The 17,550-nt window shown below is 41.5% G+C and overlaps 1 protein-coding gene across 1 annotated transcript in view; it reads left to right on the plus strand.

The window, feature by feature from the left end:
- The window catches only part of PHEX (phosphate regulating endopeptidase X-linked), a 739,707-nt gene that overhangs the window by 177,955 nt on the left and 544,202 nt on the right, over nucleotides 1-17,550 (plus strand). The window contains exon 13 of the mRNA XM_058186235.1: nucleotides 15,231-15,308. Coding sequence (XP_058042218.1) covers nucleotides 15,231-15,308 — 78 coding nt within the window. The remainder of the gene's footprint in view (nucleotides 1-15,230; nucleotides 15,309-17,550) is intronic.

Here is a 17,550-nt window from a genome sequence, read left to right on the forward strand (position 1 = left end):
ATCATCTGGACTGTATGGTGTTTACTATTCTTGTCTGCCCTTATTGGGGACTAACAGCACTCTGGATTATTGTTTTGAGTCATCTTTTTAGGCCTGCCTTTTTATCCTAGTTTTTTACTATCATCTGGAACTGTCATCTAATTGTTATCATCTTTGCCACTCGGAGATGGACCATCCTTTCGCCAACATGATCTTCCATTGTTATGCGCTATTCCTCCCATGAACTCTTGCAACTGCGAGGTGCCCCCGCCTCGCAGGAACGGCCCGCCTCGTTACCAAGGGCCGGCCTCAATGACGGGTCTTGGGACCCACAGAGGTGGCATGCGAAAAGAAAGAGCCTTTGGGGTTTTTTAAATAGGGCACTTTTAAGGGGTGGGAGGGTTAGGGCGGGTATTGGGGGTAGCCCGTCGGGAGGGAGACCAGTTCCTGCGCGTGCTCGTGGCGACTATTTAACGGGTTCGGAGGTTAAGGGGGGAGAATGCGTTCCTTTCTGTGAGGGTGGTTCTATATGCACGGTAAGTGGGAGGGGCAGATATGGCGGAAGGGGGGGATCGTATCAGTTTAGGGGGGCACGCGCTCGATGCTTGCAGGCGATCGCATGCCCCGATCCCTCTGACTTCTCCCGTTCCCCGGATGGTCAAGACCCTCAGAGCCTGGGCCTTCGGCTTATGTTATGCAACGCACGGTCCGTGGCCAATAAGGCCCCCCTAATACATGATCTTATTCAGGGGGACGCCGCGGATCTTATAGGCGTTACGGAAACCTGGTTGGGCACTGAAGGGGGTGTGCCCCTGGTCGAAATGTGCCCACCGGGCTTCCATGCATTTCATCAGCCGAGGGCCCAGGGTAGGGGTGGCGGGGTGGCGGTTGTTATTAAAGAGAGTCTAGAGCCGAGGGAGACCACTGTGCCTCAGATTGCCGGGTGTGAATCCCTCTTTGTGAGATGGGGTCATAGGTGTCAGATGGGCTTGCTGGTCACGTACCTGGCTCCTTGCTGCGTGACAGCTGCCCTGCCCGAGCTCCTGGAGGTGCTTGCTGGGGTGGCAGTGGAGACCCCCAGACTTTTAGTCATGGGGGACTTTAACTTGCCATCTGCCGGCTCGTCATCAACAGTGGCTCGGGAGTTCATGGCTTCCATGACGGCCTTGGACCTGACTCAAGTAGTGGATGGCCCCACTCACATCGGGGGTGGCACACTGGACCTGATTTTTATCTCTGGTCAGTGGTTGAAGGATCTGGACTTGAGAGATGTAGTCACAGAACCTTTGTCATGGTCAGATCACTCTCTCCTTCGCCTAGACTTTCTGACCGCTACTCAACACCGCAGGGAGACGGAACCATTACGTTGGTACCGTCCCAGGCGCCTGATGGACCCGGAGAGGTTCTGGACGGAGCTTGGGCCATTTCCTGAGGGTCTGGCTCACGGCACGGCAGAGGAACTAGCCGTGGCCTGGGAACGGGCTGCGGCTGGGGCTTTAGACCGTGTCATGCCTCTGCGGCCTCTGACCCGGCGCAGATCCCAACCGGCTCCTTGGTTGTCCGAGGAGCTGAGGGGGATGAAACGCCGGAGAAGACGCCTAGAGAGTTCCTGGAGGTCCAACCGTTCAGAGACTGATCGGACACTAGTTAGATCCTATACTAGGACCTACCTAGTGGCACTGAGGGAAGCGAGGCGTTGCTACGCCTCCTCCCTCATTGCGTCGGCAGATAACCGCCCAGCCGCCCTGTTTCGGGTGACCCGTTCCCTCCTTCACCAGGGGGAGCGGGATGACCCGTTGCAGGGACGTGCTGAGGAGTTTAACAGTTATCTATACGATAAAATCGTTCAGCTTCGGGACGGTCTGGACCAAAATTGCGACGATTCAGATGGGGCGTCTGAGGGCAGTCTTGGTGATATTGTCTGGGATGAGTTTGATCCTGTGGCTCCCGAGGACATGGACAGGTTGTTGGGTAGATTGAATGCCACCACGTGTTTACTGGACCCGTGCCCCTCCTGGTTGGTGCTGGCCACTCAGGAGGTGACACGAGGCTGTCTCCAGGTGATTACGAGCGCTTCCTTGTTGGAGGGAGTCTTTCCGGCCGCCTTGAAAGAGGCGGTGGTGAGGCCCCTCCTCAAGAAGCCTTCCCTGGACCCGGCTGTTTTAGGTAATTATCGTCCGGTCTCCAACCTTCGCTTCGCAGCGAAGGTTGTAGAGAGTATGGTGGCATATCAGTTTCCCCTGCACCTGGATGAAACTGTCTATCTAGACCCGTTCCAGTCCGGTTTCCGGCCCGGTTACAGCACTGAGACGGCTTTGGTCGCGTTGGTGGATGATCTCTGGAGGGCCAGGATAGGGTTGTTCCTCTGCCCTGGTCCTATTAGACCTCTCAGCGGCTTTTGATACCATCGACCATGGTATCCTGCTGCGCGGTTGGAGGGATTGGGAGTGAGAGGCACCGTTTATCGGTGGTTCTCCTCCTATCTCTCCGACCGGTCGCAGACGGTGTTGACGGGGGCAGAGGTCGCCGAGGCGCCTCACTTGTGGGTGCCGCAGGGTGATTCTCTCGCCTTCTGTTCAACATCTATATGAAGCCGCTGGGTGAGATCATCAGTGGTTTCGGTGTGAGGTACCAGCTGTATGCGGATGACACCCAGCTGTACTTTTCACACGGGCCACCCCAACGAAGCCATTGAAGTGCTGTCCGGTGTTTGGAAGCCGTCGGGTCTGGATGGGGAGAAACAGGCTCAAGCTCAATCCTCCAAGACAGAGTGGCTGTGGATGCCGGCATCCCGGTACAGTCAGCTGAGTCCACGGCTGACTGTTGGGAGCGAGTCATTGGCCCGATGGAGAGGGATGCGCAAGGCGTTCTCCTGGATGAACGGCTGTCTTTTGAAGATCACCTGACGGCCGTCTCCAGGAGAGCTTTCCACCAGGTTCGCCTGGTACGCCAGTTGCGCCCCTTTCTAGACCGGGATGCCTTGTACACAGTCACTCACGCCCTCGTGACATCTCGACTGGATTACTGCAATGCTCTCTACTTGGGGCTCCCCTTGAGGAGCATCCGGAGGCTTCAGTTAGTCCAGAATGTGGCTGCGCGGGTGATAGAGGGAGCCCCTCGTGGCTCCCCTGTGACACCTATCCTGCGCAGACTGCACTGGCTACCTGTGGCCTTCCGGGTGCACTTCAAGGTTTTGGTGACCATCTTCAAAGCGCTCCATGGCATAGGGCCGGGCTACCTACGGGACCGCCTACTGCTACCGAATACCTCTCACCGACCCGTGCGCTCTCACAGAGAGGGACTCCTCAGGGTGCCGTCAGCGAGACAGTGTCGTCTGGCGACACCTAGGGGAAGGGCCTTCTCTGTGGGGGCTCCCGCCCTCTGGAACGAACTCCCCCTAGGACTTCGTCAACTTCCGGACCTCCGAACCTTCTGTCGCGAGCTTAAAACACATTTATTCATCTGCGCAGGACTGGACTAGATTTTAAATTTATAGGGGTTTTAATTGGTTTTAATATTTATACTATTTTTAATAATTTGGCTTTTAGAATAAGTTTTTTAATGGTTATCTTAATTGGTACATATATGTTTTATTTGCCTGTGAACCGCCCTGAGTCCTCCGGGAGATAGGGCGGTATACAAATACGAATAAATAAATAAATAAAATAAAATAATATATATGTAGGAAAAAGAAAAGAGAAACAATAGGACAGGAACGGTAGGCATGTTTGTGCGCTTATGCACGCCCCTTAATACTGGGTTTAGGTACCATGTTTTAAATCAGTTTTATACTTGATTGTGCTTTATGGGATAATGTGAGAATCAACTGCATGTAAGTCCCAGTAATCAAGTAAAAAAAAATGCTTTCCTGATGCTTTTGAGGTTGCTACAGACAATTTCATTTCCATATGTAGAAGGAATATGTATGACCAATAGGTTGGGCTGTACTATATGGCATGAATAGTTAGCCAATTAATGTTCACCTGTGTCTGTTGGAGCTCTTTGGGATGACACATTTATTATTGCTTTGGGTTTCATTCAGTTTCTACTTTCTTTAATGTGATGAGCCATAAACTCTGTTTTTCCCCTGGATCCTGTGGTAATGAAATGTTAATTTTCTGCCCTGCAGTTAAAGTGTGCTCTCTAAACAGGGGATCAAGGTTTACCAATCTGCTACTCACTGGCCAGTATACATTCTTGTATCATATCTTACTTTTTGCTTGATTGGAGCAGGTTTAAATATCTCAATGAATTAATGGATAAAATTTATAGGTATTGGTCTAAATTTCTACTGCTTTTAAAAATAGGGGATTGAAAGGCTTTGAATACCATTTCTCTGTGCTAGTTTCTTTTCTCTTATATCTTAGTGTAGCAGCACATGCCAGCATCTGATACTTCAGTCAACAAACCACGGTCCGGGGGGTGGGGGGCAAACAAGCTTTGCCAACCCTTATGTCACACCATAAAGCCCTGTGTTTTATGGGCAGCAAAACCATACCACCTCAACAAAGCAAATTAATGGTCTTTATTCTCAGTCCTGGCCAGAGAAAGTTAATCTTTGCCAATATACCCTGCCTAATTTGGCAACCCAGCAGAGCCAGAATTTACAACCCTTTTCTTCAGTTTATATAAGAACCCTAGAAAAATAGGTAGAAAAGAAAGAGGTTTTTAATATTTTTATTTAAAAAGAGATTAGGGCACTTTCTCCATTTGTCGAACAATCCTTTGGCTCACTGCTGGACACTTCTTTGTACTCTTTCATCAGTTCTACAACATTTACTTTAAAGGACACTACTTTATTGTGGTAAAACTCTATCGAGCTGGAGTTTGGCACAGAGTTAATGTCCTATAAAGGGTCTGCCATTCCTGTTATTTTCATCCTACTCTGCTAAAGAATGAAGGAGTTATAGGCATTTTGATGCTTGCCAGATCTATGAACTATATTTTCCACCAAACCAATTTGCTTTTAAATATCAAATCACAAACGAAATATAAAATGGTCCTTTTGAATCAAATTTAATCAGATTAGATCTGATTCACACAAGCTTGATAGATGCATGGAAAAAGTATTTCTGGTACATAATAAGAACTTGTTTTAACTATGAGTTATATTATCAACAATCAAAAATATAAATAGTGACCTTTTTTGAGTGGCAAAACTATTTTTTTTGGTATTTGAATCATTTGAATTAAATAAGGTATCTCCAGCTCTGTGGGTATATCTGCAGTATGAATACAGTGTAATGGATGGATAGATGGAAGGAAGGAAAGGTAATCAATACCATTGTGAATATCAGTAAATGTGCAGCAGAAAGATCAGTAGGTCTATGCTAATAAATCACTGGTAGATTGGTGGGAAGGTGCATATTTTATACTTGTGGAAAATGTTGCTTTGAATAGTGAGCTGGATGGCATACAAATTTAATATAAAATGGCAAATAGATTTAATAGATATTTGGGCAGGGATGTGTATGGGTTTCTAAAATATTTATTTTATTTTATTTATTTTATTTGTCAAGCATGAATGAGAAAATAAATGTAAGTATAAACATAAACATAACATATAAACATATACGTATAAACAGGTATAAGTATAAACATAAGAAATGAGTATGAATAAATGGGAACAGTAGGACAGGGACGGTAGGCACCCCGGTGTGCTTATGCATGCCCTCTTACAGACCTCTTAGGAATGGGGTGAGGTCCAAGGTAGACAGTTTAAGGGTAAAGTTATGGGGGTTTGAGCAGTGGTGAAATGTAAAATTCGTTACTACCAAACCTGTGGGCATGGCTTGGTGGTGTGGGGGTAAAGTGGGCGTGGCCAACTTTTTTTTTACTTTTAAAAGCGGCCGAAGAGGTTGTAAAAAATGCTTTTAAAGGCTCTTCTGATGATCCCAGCTGAGTTGCCTGATCGTCAGAGGCTTTTCTTTTCTTTTAAAAGCATTTTTTTTGCCTTTAAAAGAAGAAAAAGCCTCTGACGATCAGGCAACTCAGCTGGGATCATCAAAGGAGCCTTTTAAAAGCATTTTTTTTACATTTTTTACATTAAAAGCCTCTGACAATCCCAGCTGAGCCGTGCAATCATCAGAGGCTTTTTTTTTACTTTTAAAAGCATTTTTTTGGCTGAAGAAAAAATGCTTTTAAAAGTAAAAAAACCCCTCTGATGATCGTGTGGCTCAGCTGGGCATGGGGGGCAGGGATTTTGGCTACCGGTTCCCCAAACCACCTGCCGCCATCGCTACCAGATCGGGTGATCTGATCCAAACCGGGAGCATTTCACCCCTGGGTTTGAGGATGTAACAATAGAGTCAGGTAGTGCATTCCAGGCATTGACCACTCTGTTGCTGAAGTTATATTTTCTGCAATCAAGTTTGGAGTGGTTTACTATGAGTTTGTATCTATTGTTTGCCCGTATATTATTGCGGTTGAAGTTGAAGTAGTCATTGACAGGTAGGACATTGTAGCAGATAATTTTGTGTACTAAGCTTAGGTCAGATCGTAGGCAGCGTGGTTCTAGGTTGTCCACGCCCAACATTTCAAGTCTGGTGGCATAGGGTATTCTATTGTGAGAAGAGGAGTGAAATACTCTATCATATCATAAACAGTGTGTGATGCCAGAACATTTGGTAATCCCTAGGTTGATGAAAATTTCCTACACCCTTATTCATATTTTTTCTATGTATAAACTAGCATTATTGTGTTAAAATTATTACACTCTCAGTTTTGAAGGTTAAGCTTTGTGTAGGAATATCTTGAGCCATTGGCTTTCTGTATTGATTTGAAGAAAAAAAAAGTTTGGGGAAAATGCTATTATTGAAATATTATCTCACTTGCAGATAAAATAAATTCACAAGCTAAAGCTCTTTGGAAATATGGAAACAATATACAGTATCCCTAGCAGGGTGATGAATATTGATTATGTGATTTATTATCCAATGCTATCCATATCTTGCCTGCATCAATGGGTTTGAATAGGATGGGACAGAAATAAGCATCAGGAAGACTATGGTTTACAATTTATATCTCTTAAGGTAGTAACTTTTACCCTCAAAAAAACGGTTTTAATTTATATGCATCTAATTCACAAAAGCATGGATTCACTAACCAGATGTGATGTTTTTCATCTACTTTGCTTTGATCTGAAATCATTTGTCATTACATGTTTAACACACTTATTCTTTGGTGTTAGATTATTTGCTTCCATCAGCTTCTCTCCTGTTATCTGGCTGCTTCCAGTGCTCAGTCAGTTGTATGGAGATGCCAGTTCCATTAATAATCTCAGCACACAGTGCAGACAGACTATGGAACATTGGAAAAGGAAAAGGAATTTATATTTAACCCTGAGCTGTCATTCTACTTCCAGAGAACAGCATAGCTGAAACGATTAAGTGAACTGTGTGAGATTGAAATACTTGTGGCTATGCTCATTATCTATCTAAAAACAGAAGCATGCATGCATTTGTTACATGCATACAATAAAAAAGACCTTAGAGTCAACAGTTATGCAACAAACGAAAACAACATAGTAATAATTCTTATAGAAGAACCTACACATTGTCTACATTAGGCAATGTTTGCAATCTAACAGTTAAAAATCTTTCCACTAGAACAAAATGTCAATGCTAACTACAATGTCTGGCCCTTATACAATCATGCATTACTTAAAACAACTTATTTAAACTTTTAAAAGCTTACAAATACAGCAATGGTGGAATTCAATTTTTTTTCTACTGGTTCTGTGGGCATGACTTGGTGGGCATGGTGAGCTTGGTGGGTGTAGCTTGGTGAGCGTGGCAAGGGAAGGATACTGCAAAATCTCCATTCTTATCCCACTCTGGGGCCAGCCAGAGATTATTTTTTTTGTTTACATTTATATCCCGCCCTTCTCCGAAGACTCAGGGCGGCTTACAGTGTATAAGGCAATAGTCTCATTCTATTTGTATATTTTTTACAAAGTCAACTTATTGCCCCCCCATCAATCTGGGTCCTCATTTTACCTACCTTATAAAGGATGGAAGGCTGAGTCAACCTTGGGCCGGGCTTGAACCTGCAGTAATTGCAGGCTACTGTGTTCTAATAACAGGCTTCTTAACAGCCTGAGCTATTCCGGCAGATGGTATTTGCCAGTTCTCCGAACTACTCAAAATTTCCGCTACCTGCTGAATTTCACCCCTGAAATATAGTCAACAATATAATTCTAGTAAGCACTGGAGAATGAAAAAAATATATGTAGAGTACACTATAAAATGTTTTTTAACAAGTAAACACAGTTTAAATAAATTCCTTATGCCCTTTATTAAACATAGATGCAATTTCTATTTGCCCACATTATTAATGTAAAATACAGGATTGGATGGTTGTCTTGATACTGAATGTAGTAAAATGAAATAGATTTTAGACATCCTCCACATTTCTATCATTCATTTTCTGATACATTCTATAATGCATTCCACATTGCAAGGAACAAGAACATACATTCAATTTCATAGCTACTAAGAATTTTGGCCATGTGTTGGCCCACAAAGATAGGAAGGGAAATGATTGAAGCCTGGAAAACAGGCCCCTTGTCAGTCAGCAAGGGTGGTGATTTACCACCAGCTTTCAGATACTTAAGAACCAAGAGCTTGGCAGTATACGGAAACAAAAGTCAATTGCCAACCATGGACACACCAATCAACCAATAGGAAGGCACCACATAAATACAATTCATAGGAAACAAAAGTCAATTGCCAACCATGGACACACCAATCAACCAATAGGAAGGCACCACATAAATACAACTCATAGAATAGCCAAAAGCACACCACTCTATAAAGCCTTAGTAAGACCACACCTAGAATACTGCATCCAGTTTTGGTCATCACACTATGAAAAAGATGTTGAGACTCTAGAAAAAGTGCACAGAAGAGCAACCAGGATGATTAGGAAACTGGAGACTAAAACATATGAAAAAAGGATACAGGAACTGGGCATAGCTAGTCTAGTGAAGAGAAGGACAAGGGGAGACATGAGAGCAGTGTTCCAATATTTGAGGGGCTGCCACAGAGAGGAAGGGGTCAAACTATTTTCTAAGGCACCTGAAGGCCAGACTAGGAATAATGGATGGAAACTGATCAAGAAAAGTTTCAAGCTAGAAATAAGGATAAATTTTCTGACACTGACAACAATCAACCAATGGAACAGCTTGCCTTCAGAAGTTGTGGGAGCTTCATCACTGGAAGCTTTCAAGAAGAGATTGGACTGCCATTTGTCAGAAATAGTGTAGGGCAGAGGGGTTGGACTAGATGACCTACAAGCAGGGATGAAAAGCTTCCGGTATGGACTGATTGCCTGATCCGGTAGCGATGGTGGAGAGTGGTTCAGAGAACCGGTAGCAAAAATCCCTGCCCCCCCCCGCCCATGCCCAGTTGAGCCGTGCGATCATCAGAGGTTTTTTTTTTACTTTTAAAAGCATTTTTTCTTCGGCTATAAATGCTTTTAAAAATAAAACAAAAAAGCCTCTGCTGGGGTCATTAGAACCCTTTAAAAGCATTTTTTTCTAAATAAATTCAATGTAGTTTAGTTTAAATAAATGTCTTTTTATTCTGTTTATTTATTGAGTTTAAATAAAGGTCTTTTTACTCTATTGTGGACATATCTCTTATTGTAACAATGCATACACCCCTTTTATATAAAATATAAGAAACATTTTGATAAATTAAATTTGATACCAAACTAGATGTTGGATTGCCAGTCAGGAGATCCAATTAGAATTATAATCACACACTGACACAGAATGGTTAAAAATTATTTACATATAAAAAAGACCCACAAACAGAAACATAATATTCATCTAATCTACTATGTTGTTCAGTCATTCTACCTTATAATGATTCTGTCAACTCTGAAGCAAACCTGATTGAGGCCATTTTGGAGGCTTCAGTGCTGCCACAATGGTGCTGACGGATGTGGGGGGAGGAATAGAGATAGCTGGAGTTTTGTAGCCAAAACCAGTGGTGAAATTCAAAAATTTTCCCAACTGGTTCTGTGCCTCTGCTTCTCCAATTTCTTTTCATCTCCTTACGAGTCCACTCCTTCCATCACTCAAAACTGTTTCTGGCTTGCTGGGTGTGGCTTGGTGGTCATGTGACCAGGAAAACCAACTATCACACTTTACACAAAAATAACACAAAAGCTACACAACTAATTCACAGACAATGCAAAAATAGCTGGACTTGACACAAAATGGCCCCTGCAACAAGCAAAAACCTCACAGAGTCACAAAGAGCTCAAAAACAAACTATCACACTTTACACAAAAGTACCGGTTCGGGCAATAGGTAGTAAAAAAAATGCTTTAAAAAGTAAAAAAAAAAGGTCCGATGATCGCATGGCACAGCTGATTGTCACAGCTGATCATCGGAACCTTTTTTTTTTACTTTTAAAGCATTTTTTACTACCTATTCCAGTGAAAAAAATGCTAAAAAAAGTAAAGAAAAAGTTCCGATGATCAGCTGTGCTGTGCAATTGTTGGAACCTTTTTTTTAACCTTTTAAAGCATTTTTTTACTACTAGCTTGGGCAAGCCAGCAGCATTTTTACTACCGGTTTAGGTGAATCAGCCCAAACTGATAGCATTTCACTTCTGGCCAAAACAAAATAGTTTCCCCTGTGAACCAAGGACATTTCCACAGGTGGCTAAAGAAAGGAGCAGTGAAGTTCCCAAGCAACCGACAGTACCTTGATTGGACCATGTGACTGATTGTTTGGGAAAGGGGAAAATACTTTTACTTTTAATTAGGTGAAAACTGCTGGAACCTTTAGAGTTGGTTTTCACCAGCCTGTGGCACTAGATTTATTTTATTTATTTATTTATTTAGATTTTTATACCGCCCTTCTCCTGAAGGACTCAGGGCGGTTCACAGCCAGATAAAATAAACAATAATATTACAATATAAATACTATTAAAATACAATTAAAAAACTTATTCAATTGACCAGGATTAAAAAATTTAAAATGATAAAACCCGTATAAAATTAAAAACCATATAAATCTAAAATCCTATGCCAGTCCTGCGCAAGTGAACAAATAGGTCTTCAGCTCGCGGCAAAAGGTCCAAAGGTCAGGAAGTTGGCGGAGTCCTGTGGGGAGGTCATTCCAGAGGGTAGGGCCCCCCACAGAGAAGGCCCGTCCCCTGGGGGTCGCCAGCCGACATTGCCTGGCCGATGGCACCCTGAGGAGTCCCTCTCTGTGAGAGCGCATGGGTCGGTGGGAGGCATTCGGTAGCAGTAGGCGGTTCCGTAGATAACCCGGCCCTAAGCCATGGAGTGCTTTAAAGACAGTAACCAAAACCTTGAAGCGCACCCGAAAGGCCACAGGCAGCCAGTGCAGCCTGCGCAGGAGTGGTGTCACATGGGAGCCACGAAGGGCTCCCTCTATCACCCGCGCAGCTGCATTCTGAACTAACTGGAGCCTCCGGATGCTCTTCAAGGGGAGCCCCATGTAGAGAGCATTGCAGTAATCCAAGCGAGATGTCACGAGCGCATGAGTGACCTTGCATAAATGGTCATCAAAAGACAGCCGTCCATCCAGGAGAACACCCAAGTTGTGCACCCTTTCCATTGGGGCCAATGACTCTCCCCCAACAGTCAGCCGTGGCTGCAACTGACTGTACCGGGGTGCTGGCATCCACAGCCACTCCGTCTTGGAGGGATTGAGCTTGAGCCTGTTTCTCCCCATCCAGACCCGTACGGCTTCCAGACACCGGGACAGTACTTCGACAGCTTCGTTGGGGTGGCCTGGGGTGGAAAAGTACAGCCGCGTGTCATCAGCGTACAGTTGGTACCTCACCCCAAAACCACTGATGATCTCATCCAGTGGCTTCATATAGATGTTGAACAGGAGAGGCGAGAGAATCGATCCCTGCGGCACCCCACAAGTGAGGTGCCTCGGGGTCGATCTCTGTCCCCCTGCCAACACCGTCTGCGACCGGTCGGAGAGATAGGAGGAGAACCACCGATAAACGGTGCCTCCCACTCCCAAACCCTCCAACAGCAGGATACCATGGTCGATGGTATCAAAAGCCGCTGAGAGGTCTAATAGGACCAGGGCAGAGGAATGACCCCTATCCCTGGCCCTCCAGAGATCATCAACCAACGCGACCAAAGCTGTCTCTGTACTGTATCCGGGCCGAAAACCGGACTGGAACGGGTCTAGATAGACAGTTTCCTCCAGGTATCGGGGTAATTGACGTGCCACCACACACTCTACAACCTTCGCCACAAAGCGAAGGTTGGAGACCGGACGATAATGTCCTAAAACAGCTGGGTCCAGGGAAGGCTTCTTGAGGAGGGGTCTCACCACCGCCTCTTTCAAGGCAGTAGGAAAAACCCCTTCCAACAAAGAAGCATTAGCAATCCCCTGGAGCCAGCCTCGTGTCACCTCCTGCGTGGCCAGTACCAGCCAGGAGGGGCACGGGTCCAGTAAACATGTGGTGGCATTCAATAAACAAGATATATCCAATAAACTTGTTATCTGAGGAAACTGCTTGCTTCAGAGTTCTGCTTGCTATGGTTGTATTATGTGGAACCCTGACAGATTGCTTGCTTCATGGATTAAGAGAGGACTCAGTTCCCAGACCCATCCAGGAAGTATGGAAATTAATAAATATGGATGTATATGCTCAAAATAAAATGATAGAGTAATGTTTCTTTTTGATGATCAATTGATCATGTTTTAACATCATCATTCCCAGATTCAGATGATGTTATACAGCCTAGTTCTGATTTGAAATATTTTTAGTGGCGGCATTTGATCAATATTTACAGCAATTAGTTCACTTGTAAATCATTTGCCAGGTTGGGTCAGTTCATCCACATTCATTATTTTCCAGACTATGTAATTAGTCATGCTGCAAAATGAGTAGGCGTTTTCTTTAAAGGTCACAATTTATCAGGTCTTAAAGTTATTCTCCTCCTGTTTGCTTAATGCTGTATACTGAAAAGCATGGATGCAATACTAAGTTGCTTAGTTGCTTTAAATGACTATTTTAGAAGACATGCAAGACCTCCATGACTTATCTAGGACATTTAAAAACTGGATCAGCAGAAATTTCAATGTTTTTCCCCACTTGGCCTTTCGAGTTGAATATAAGAGGATCAGGTATCTTAACCTAATAGTAATTATAGTGTCAGTCAGTCATATACCAAACAACAATAAGATATGGTTTTTCTTGAAAATAATAAAAACCTATGAGGCTCTGATGCCCCTTTTGGAAAATTGTGAACAAATATTCTCTCTTGTTATTTACTTTATTTCCCATTTTGTTCTGCATAGCATTTGTCTTCTATTGTTTTTCCGGTCACTGAGAACATTTGCATGACAATGGAATCTGTCTTGCTTAAGGATCCATCTGTTTCTGCTGCTCCTGCTGTTAATCTCCCACCTATTTTCTGGAGGATGTCATGTATTAATTATCTCAAGTAATTGTAAAGTCAAGATATTTCCACAAATGACAAATAAAAACCTGAGGTTAGCAAGATTGGCCTAACAGAATTTATTACCACAGGGAATAGCTAAGGGCAGCTATTGAAGTTAAAGTGTATTGGTATAGTACCCAAAAGATCAGATTATTCTGTGTGTAAAACAAGGTAGCAGGATTTTTTTATTTCCAACTGGTAAGATATTCATATTAAAATTCATTTAAACCATTTACATTGTCTGTGTATCATGATGTTCAAGATTTTTGCCATGTGTTACTGCTTTAGTCTGCCTAATAAAAAAATTAGCCATGTGGACTAAGGAATTTTCAGAAACTGAATGGCAGCATTTCTTTTATAACTTGATCTTTTTGAGCATTGCCTCTTAGCTAAAAAATGAGAACTAGAAAATCTCCCCAAAGAAGTAAAAGAACAATGACTGCTTATCCTTATCTCCCCATAGTTATCAGTACAAGTAGTCCTCAATGTACAACCACAATTGAGCCCAAAATTTCTGTTGCTAAGTGAAACATTTGTTAAGTGAGTTTTGCCCCATTTTACGACCTTTCCTTCCACCATTGTTAAGTGAATCACTGTAGCTGTTAAGTTCATAACATGGCTTTAAGTGAATCTGGCTTCCCCATTGACTTTGCTTGTAAGAAAGCTGCAAAAAGTGATCATATGACCCCAGGACACTCAAACCGTCTTAAATATGAATCAATTGTCAAGTGTCCGAATTTTGATCATATGACCATGGAGAAGCCACAGTGGTCATAAGTGTGAAAAATAGTCATAACTCACTTTTTTCAGTGCTACTGTAACTTTTGAACAGTCACTAAATAAATGTTATAAGTTGAGGACTACCTATATGCTTTTTTAGCGATATCAAGCACTATTAACCCTAACGGATTGGTTCCTACAGAATCTCATCTTCTGTCTAATTTACATTTAAATTTAGCCAGGCTATAATCTGGGCTATAAAAATCTAGATAATCAAAATATTCTTTAACCTAGAAGATGTATAGACAAATAATTCCATTTACTGAACTCTAATAAATAGATTCACTCCAACACATTATGTTTTGAAGGGTTTTCAGATGGCTTTGCTTGTTTTATATGTTGTTATCATAGATGAAAGAGAGTTCTTACCATCTGGTTCAAATTAGAAGTCTTAACAATGTTCTTCTCCCCCCATCCCCCCAATATAGAATGTCTAGGTTTGAACAATCTGTATATAAAAACTGCTTACCATAGAAGCAGTCATCATGCTATATATCTTACTACCTTTTAGGGAAGAAAAAGTAACTGCTGAGCAGAAACACTACAAAGCCAAATTTGGAGTCCCTTGGTTAAGAAGAAAGAATGCAGCGTAAAATATTTTGCACACCTTCATAGACAAAGAAAAAATTGATCTAAAAAATTAGATCAGATTAAAACAAGATAGCAGCACAGTAGGATGGATGGTGAGCAGAATAGGCTAGGGAGTGCCGCTCCCCAAATATTTTCCAAGACTCTTTCAGCCATGGAACACTGGTGTTTATGAGCAACATTTGACATGTGATAACTACATATTTTTGCACAAAAAGATCCAAACACTAACCATTTTCAACCTGGATTGTTTGAAAAGTAACAGAAATTTTGTATACTTACTATGGATAAATAATATTCTGAAAAATATAGATTTCTTGTTTCTAAAACTAACAACAACCACAAGAGGAATTAACGTTACCATATGATTTAAAATTTATTTTAAATGATCATCCTTGTCATTGTCATGTTTATCATTTTTTCTAAAGGCAAAAGCAGTTTTGGCAAAAGTGGGTTATCCCGGATTTATAATGAATGATACATATATTATAGAAGGAATCAAAACAGTAAGTTTTGTTTTATTATTTTCAATTATTACTTGTTGCGGTTATTGTTATAATATAAATGACAAATGCATGTTTGTTCATATGATCATTCACCATGTAGATTTAATCAGACCAAAGCATATTACAAATATAAATTACACAAGTCTAGTGCTAAATCCAATCATCCTCCTATTATAGAACCTCACCTCCCTTATGCAGCCTATCTTCCTTATCTCATTCTTGTCTCAGCCCTGCTTCATATTTGTTAATAAGCTTTTTGCAGTATAATAAGCATGTAGTGAATTGGATAGTGTCTCTCTCATTTCTTAGGCACTTCAAGGAATGACTAGAGAAATGATAAAGCCCATCTGTTTAGTGAGGCCTTGTTGATACAATTCTATTACTTTTGAAAGAAGTTCATGACTTTGGGATTTGATTTAAAATAAAATAACTATTTTGTGATTGCTTTAAAATGACAGTTTTTATGAGAGGCATTGAACATACAAAAGACAAACATTGTTCCTCTTTCTGATGAACAGAATATATTGACCAAAGTTAGATTGGAGGGTTCTGTTTTTCTACCTAGGAAACTATTAGCATTTTACAAAAGATAGTATAGATATATTCTAACAATATAAGTTAGTAGAAAGGGTTAATAGTGATATTCTTAATAAAAGAGCAAAAGATTACCTTTTTAGCCAGACAGAAAATAGCCTATTATACATAACTGATAACATCTTTGTAGGGCTAAAACTCATGCCTAGTAGTCAGTTGGTGACTAGCAGATTAGAAGCAATGTCTCCTAAGAACTGATTCCAGCACTACCAGGTCATGGTGAGGAAATGTACCTTGATCATAAGGAGAAGAAACACATAGAGACATAAGCTTGAATAATTTAAATCTGTTAGACCTGAGGTTTGCAAATCATAAGGGCAAAGTTTTAAAAATGGAAAATTAAATATACCTGAAGAGAAACAGATAAAGTAGAAGTAAACCTTTAAATGTTTATAAATTTTTATAGAATGAAAAATAGAAAACTAGGTGCTACAAATAGCATGTACATAAAAAGAAGAATCAGGGTACCTAGCAGAGAAGGTTGATATTAAGCCAAATACATCTGTTTGAGCTTCATTGAGTCACCAGATTTTGTAGGATCACCAAGCTATTGGGCTGTCAATGTTTTATAAGGAAAACATTAACCAAAATTCAGTCAAGCAAACAACATCACTAAGTAGATCACAATTCAGTCATCTAAGATTAGAAACTTCTAACACCCTGATGTAAACGGTACTTTGCACCATTGCTGACAATTTTTTTCACAAGAACTGGCGAAGATGCATAGAAGTCAAAGCTAGGATAAATAATGGAAAGAGAAAAAAAAAAGAAAGAGAGAACATAACTTTTAATTGACATCAAAGTGGAGCTTTAAGTTCATAGTTTCCAATAAGTTGTTCCTTGAAATAAAGTCTACACTGAGATGTTCATTTGGGTTTAACTCTTTTAAATATTTTCATATTTCTATTTCTTATGTGCTTAATATTTTTCAATGAAATATGTATGTTCATATGTCATTCAGAATAATGTACATTACTTGGGAATCATTTTGCATAAACATCTTTGCTAGATGTCTTTCAGTTTAACAAGTACCATAGGCTTTTATAGATCAATTCAATAAATAGGCTTTGTAAATATGACGAGACAACTGATTGCAGATGATACTAAAATGGTAGGAATGGCCAACAGCCCAGAAGACAAAATCAGGATCCAAAAAGATCTTGACAAACTTGAACAATGGGCCCTATCCAACAAAATGAATTTTACTGTGGAGAAAAGCAAAACTTTACATTTAGGCAGGAAAAATCAAAGGTATAAGTACAGATTAGGCGAGACCTGGCTCAAAAACTGTAACTGTGAGAGGGACCTTGGAATCCTAGTGGATTATCATTTGTATATGAGCCAGCAATGTGCAGCAGCCGCCAAAAAAGCTAATACAATCCTGAGTTGTATAAATAGAGGCATAGAATCAAGATCACATGAAATATTAGTGCTGCTTTACAAAATCCCTAGTAAGATCACACCTGGAATACTGCAACCAATTTTGATCCCCATGCTACAAAAAAGATGTTGAGACTTTGGAAAAAGTTCAGAGAAGAGCAACAAAGATGATCAAAGGCCTGGAGACTAGACCAAATGAAGAATGGTTGAAGATTTTGGGTCTGGCTACTCTAAAGAAAAGAAGAATTAGGGGTGACATGACAGCAGT

Source organism: Ahaetulla prasina, chromosome 5 (genome assembly GCF_028640845.1).
Source record: "Ahaetulla prasina isolate Xishuangbanna chromosome 5, ASM2864084v1, whole genome shotgun sequence".
Taxonomy (NCBI): domain Eukaryota; kingdom Metazoa; phylum Chordata; class Lepidosauria; order Squamata; family Colubridae; genus Ahaetulla; species Ahaetulla prasina.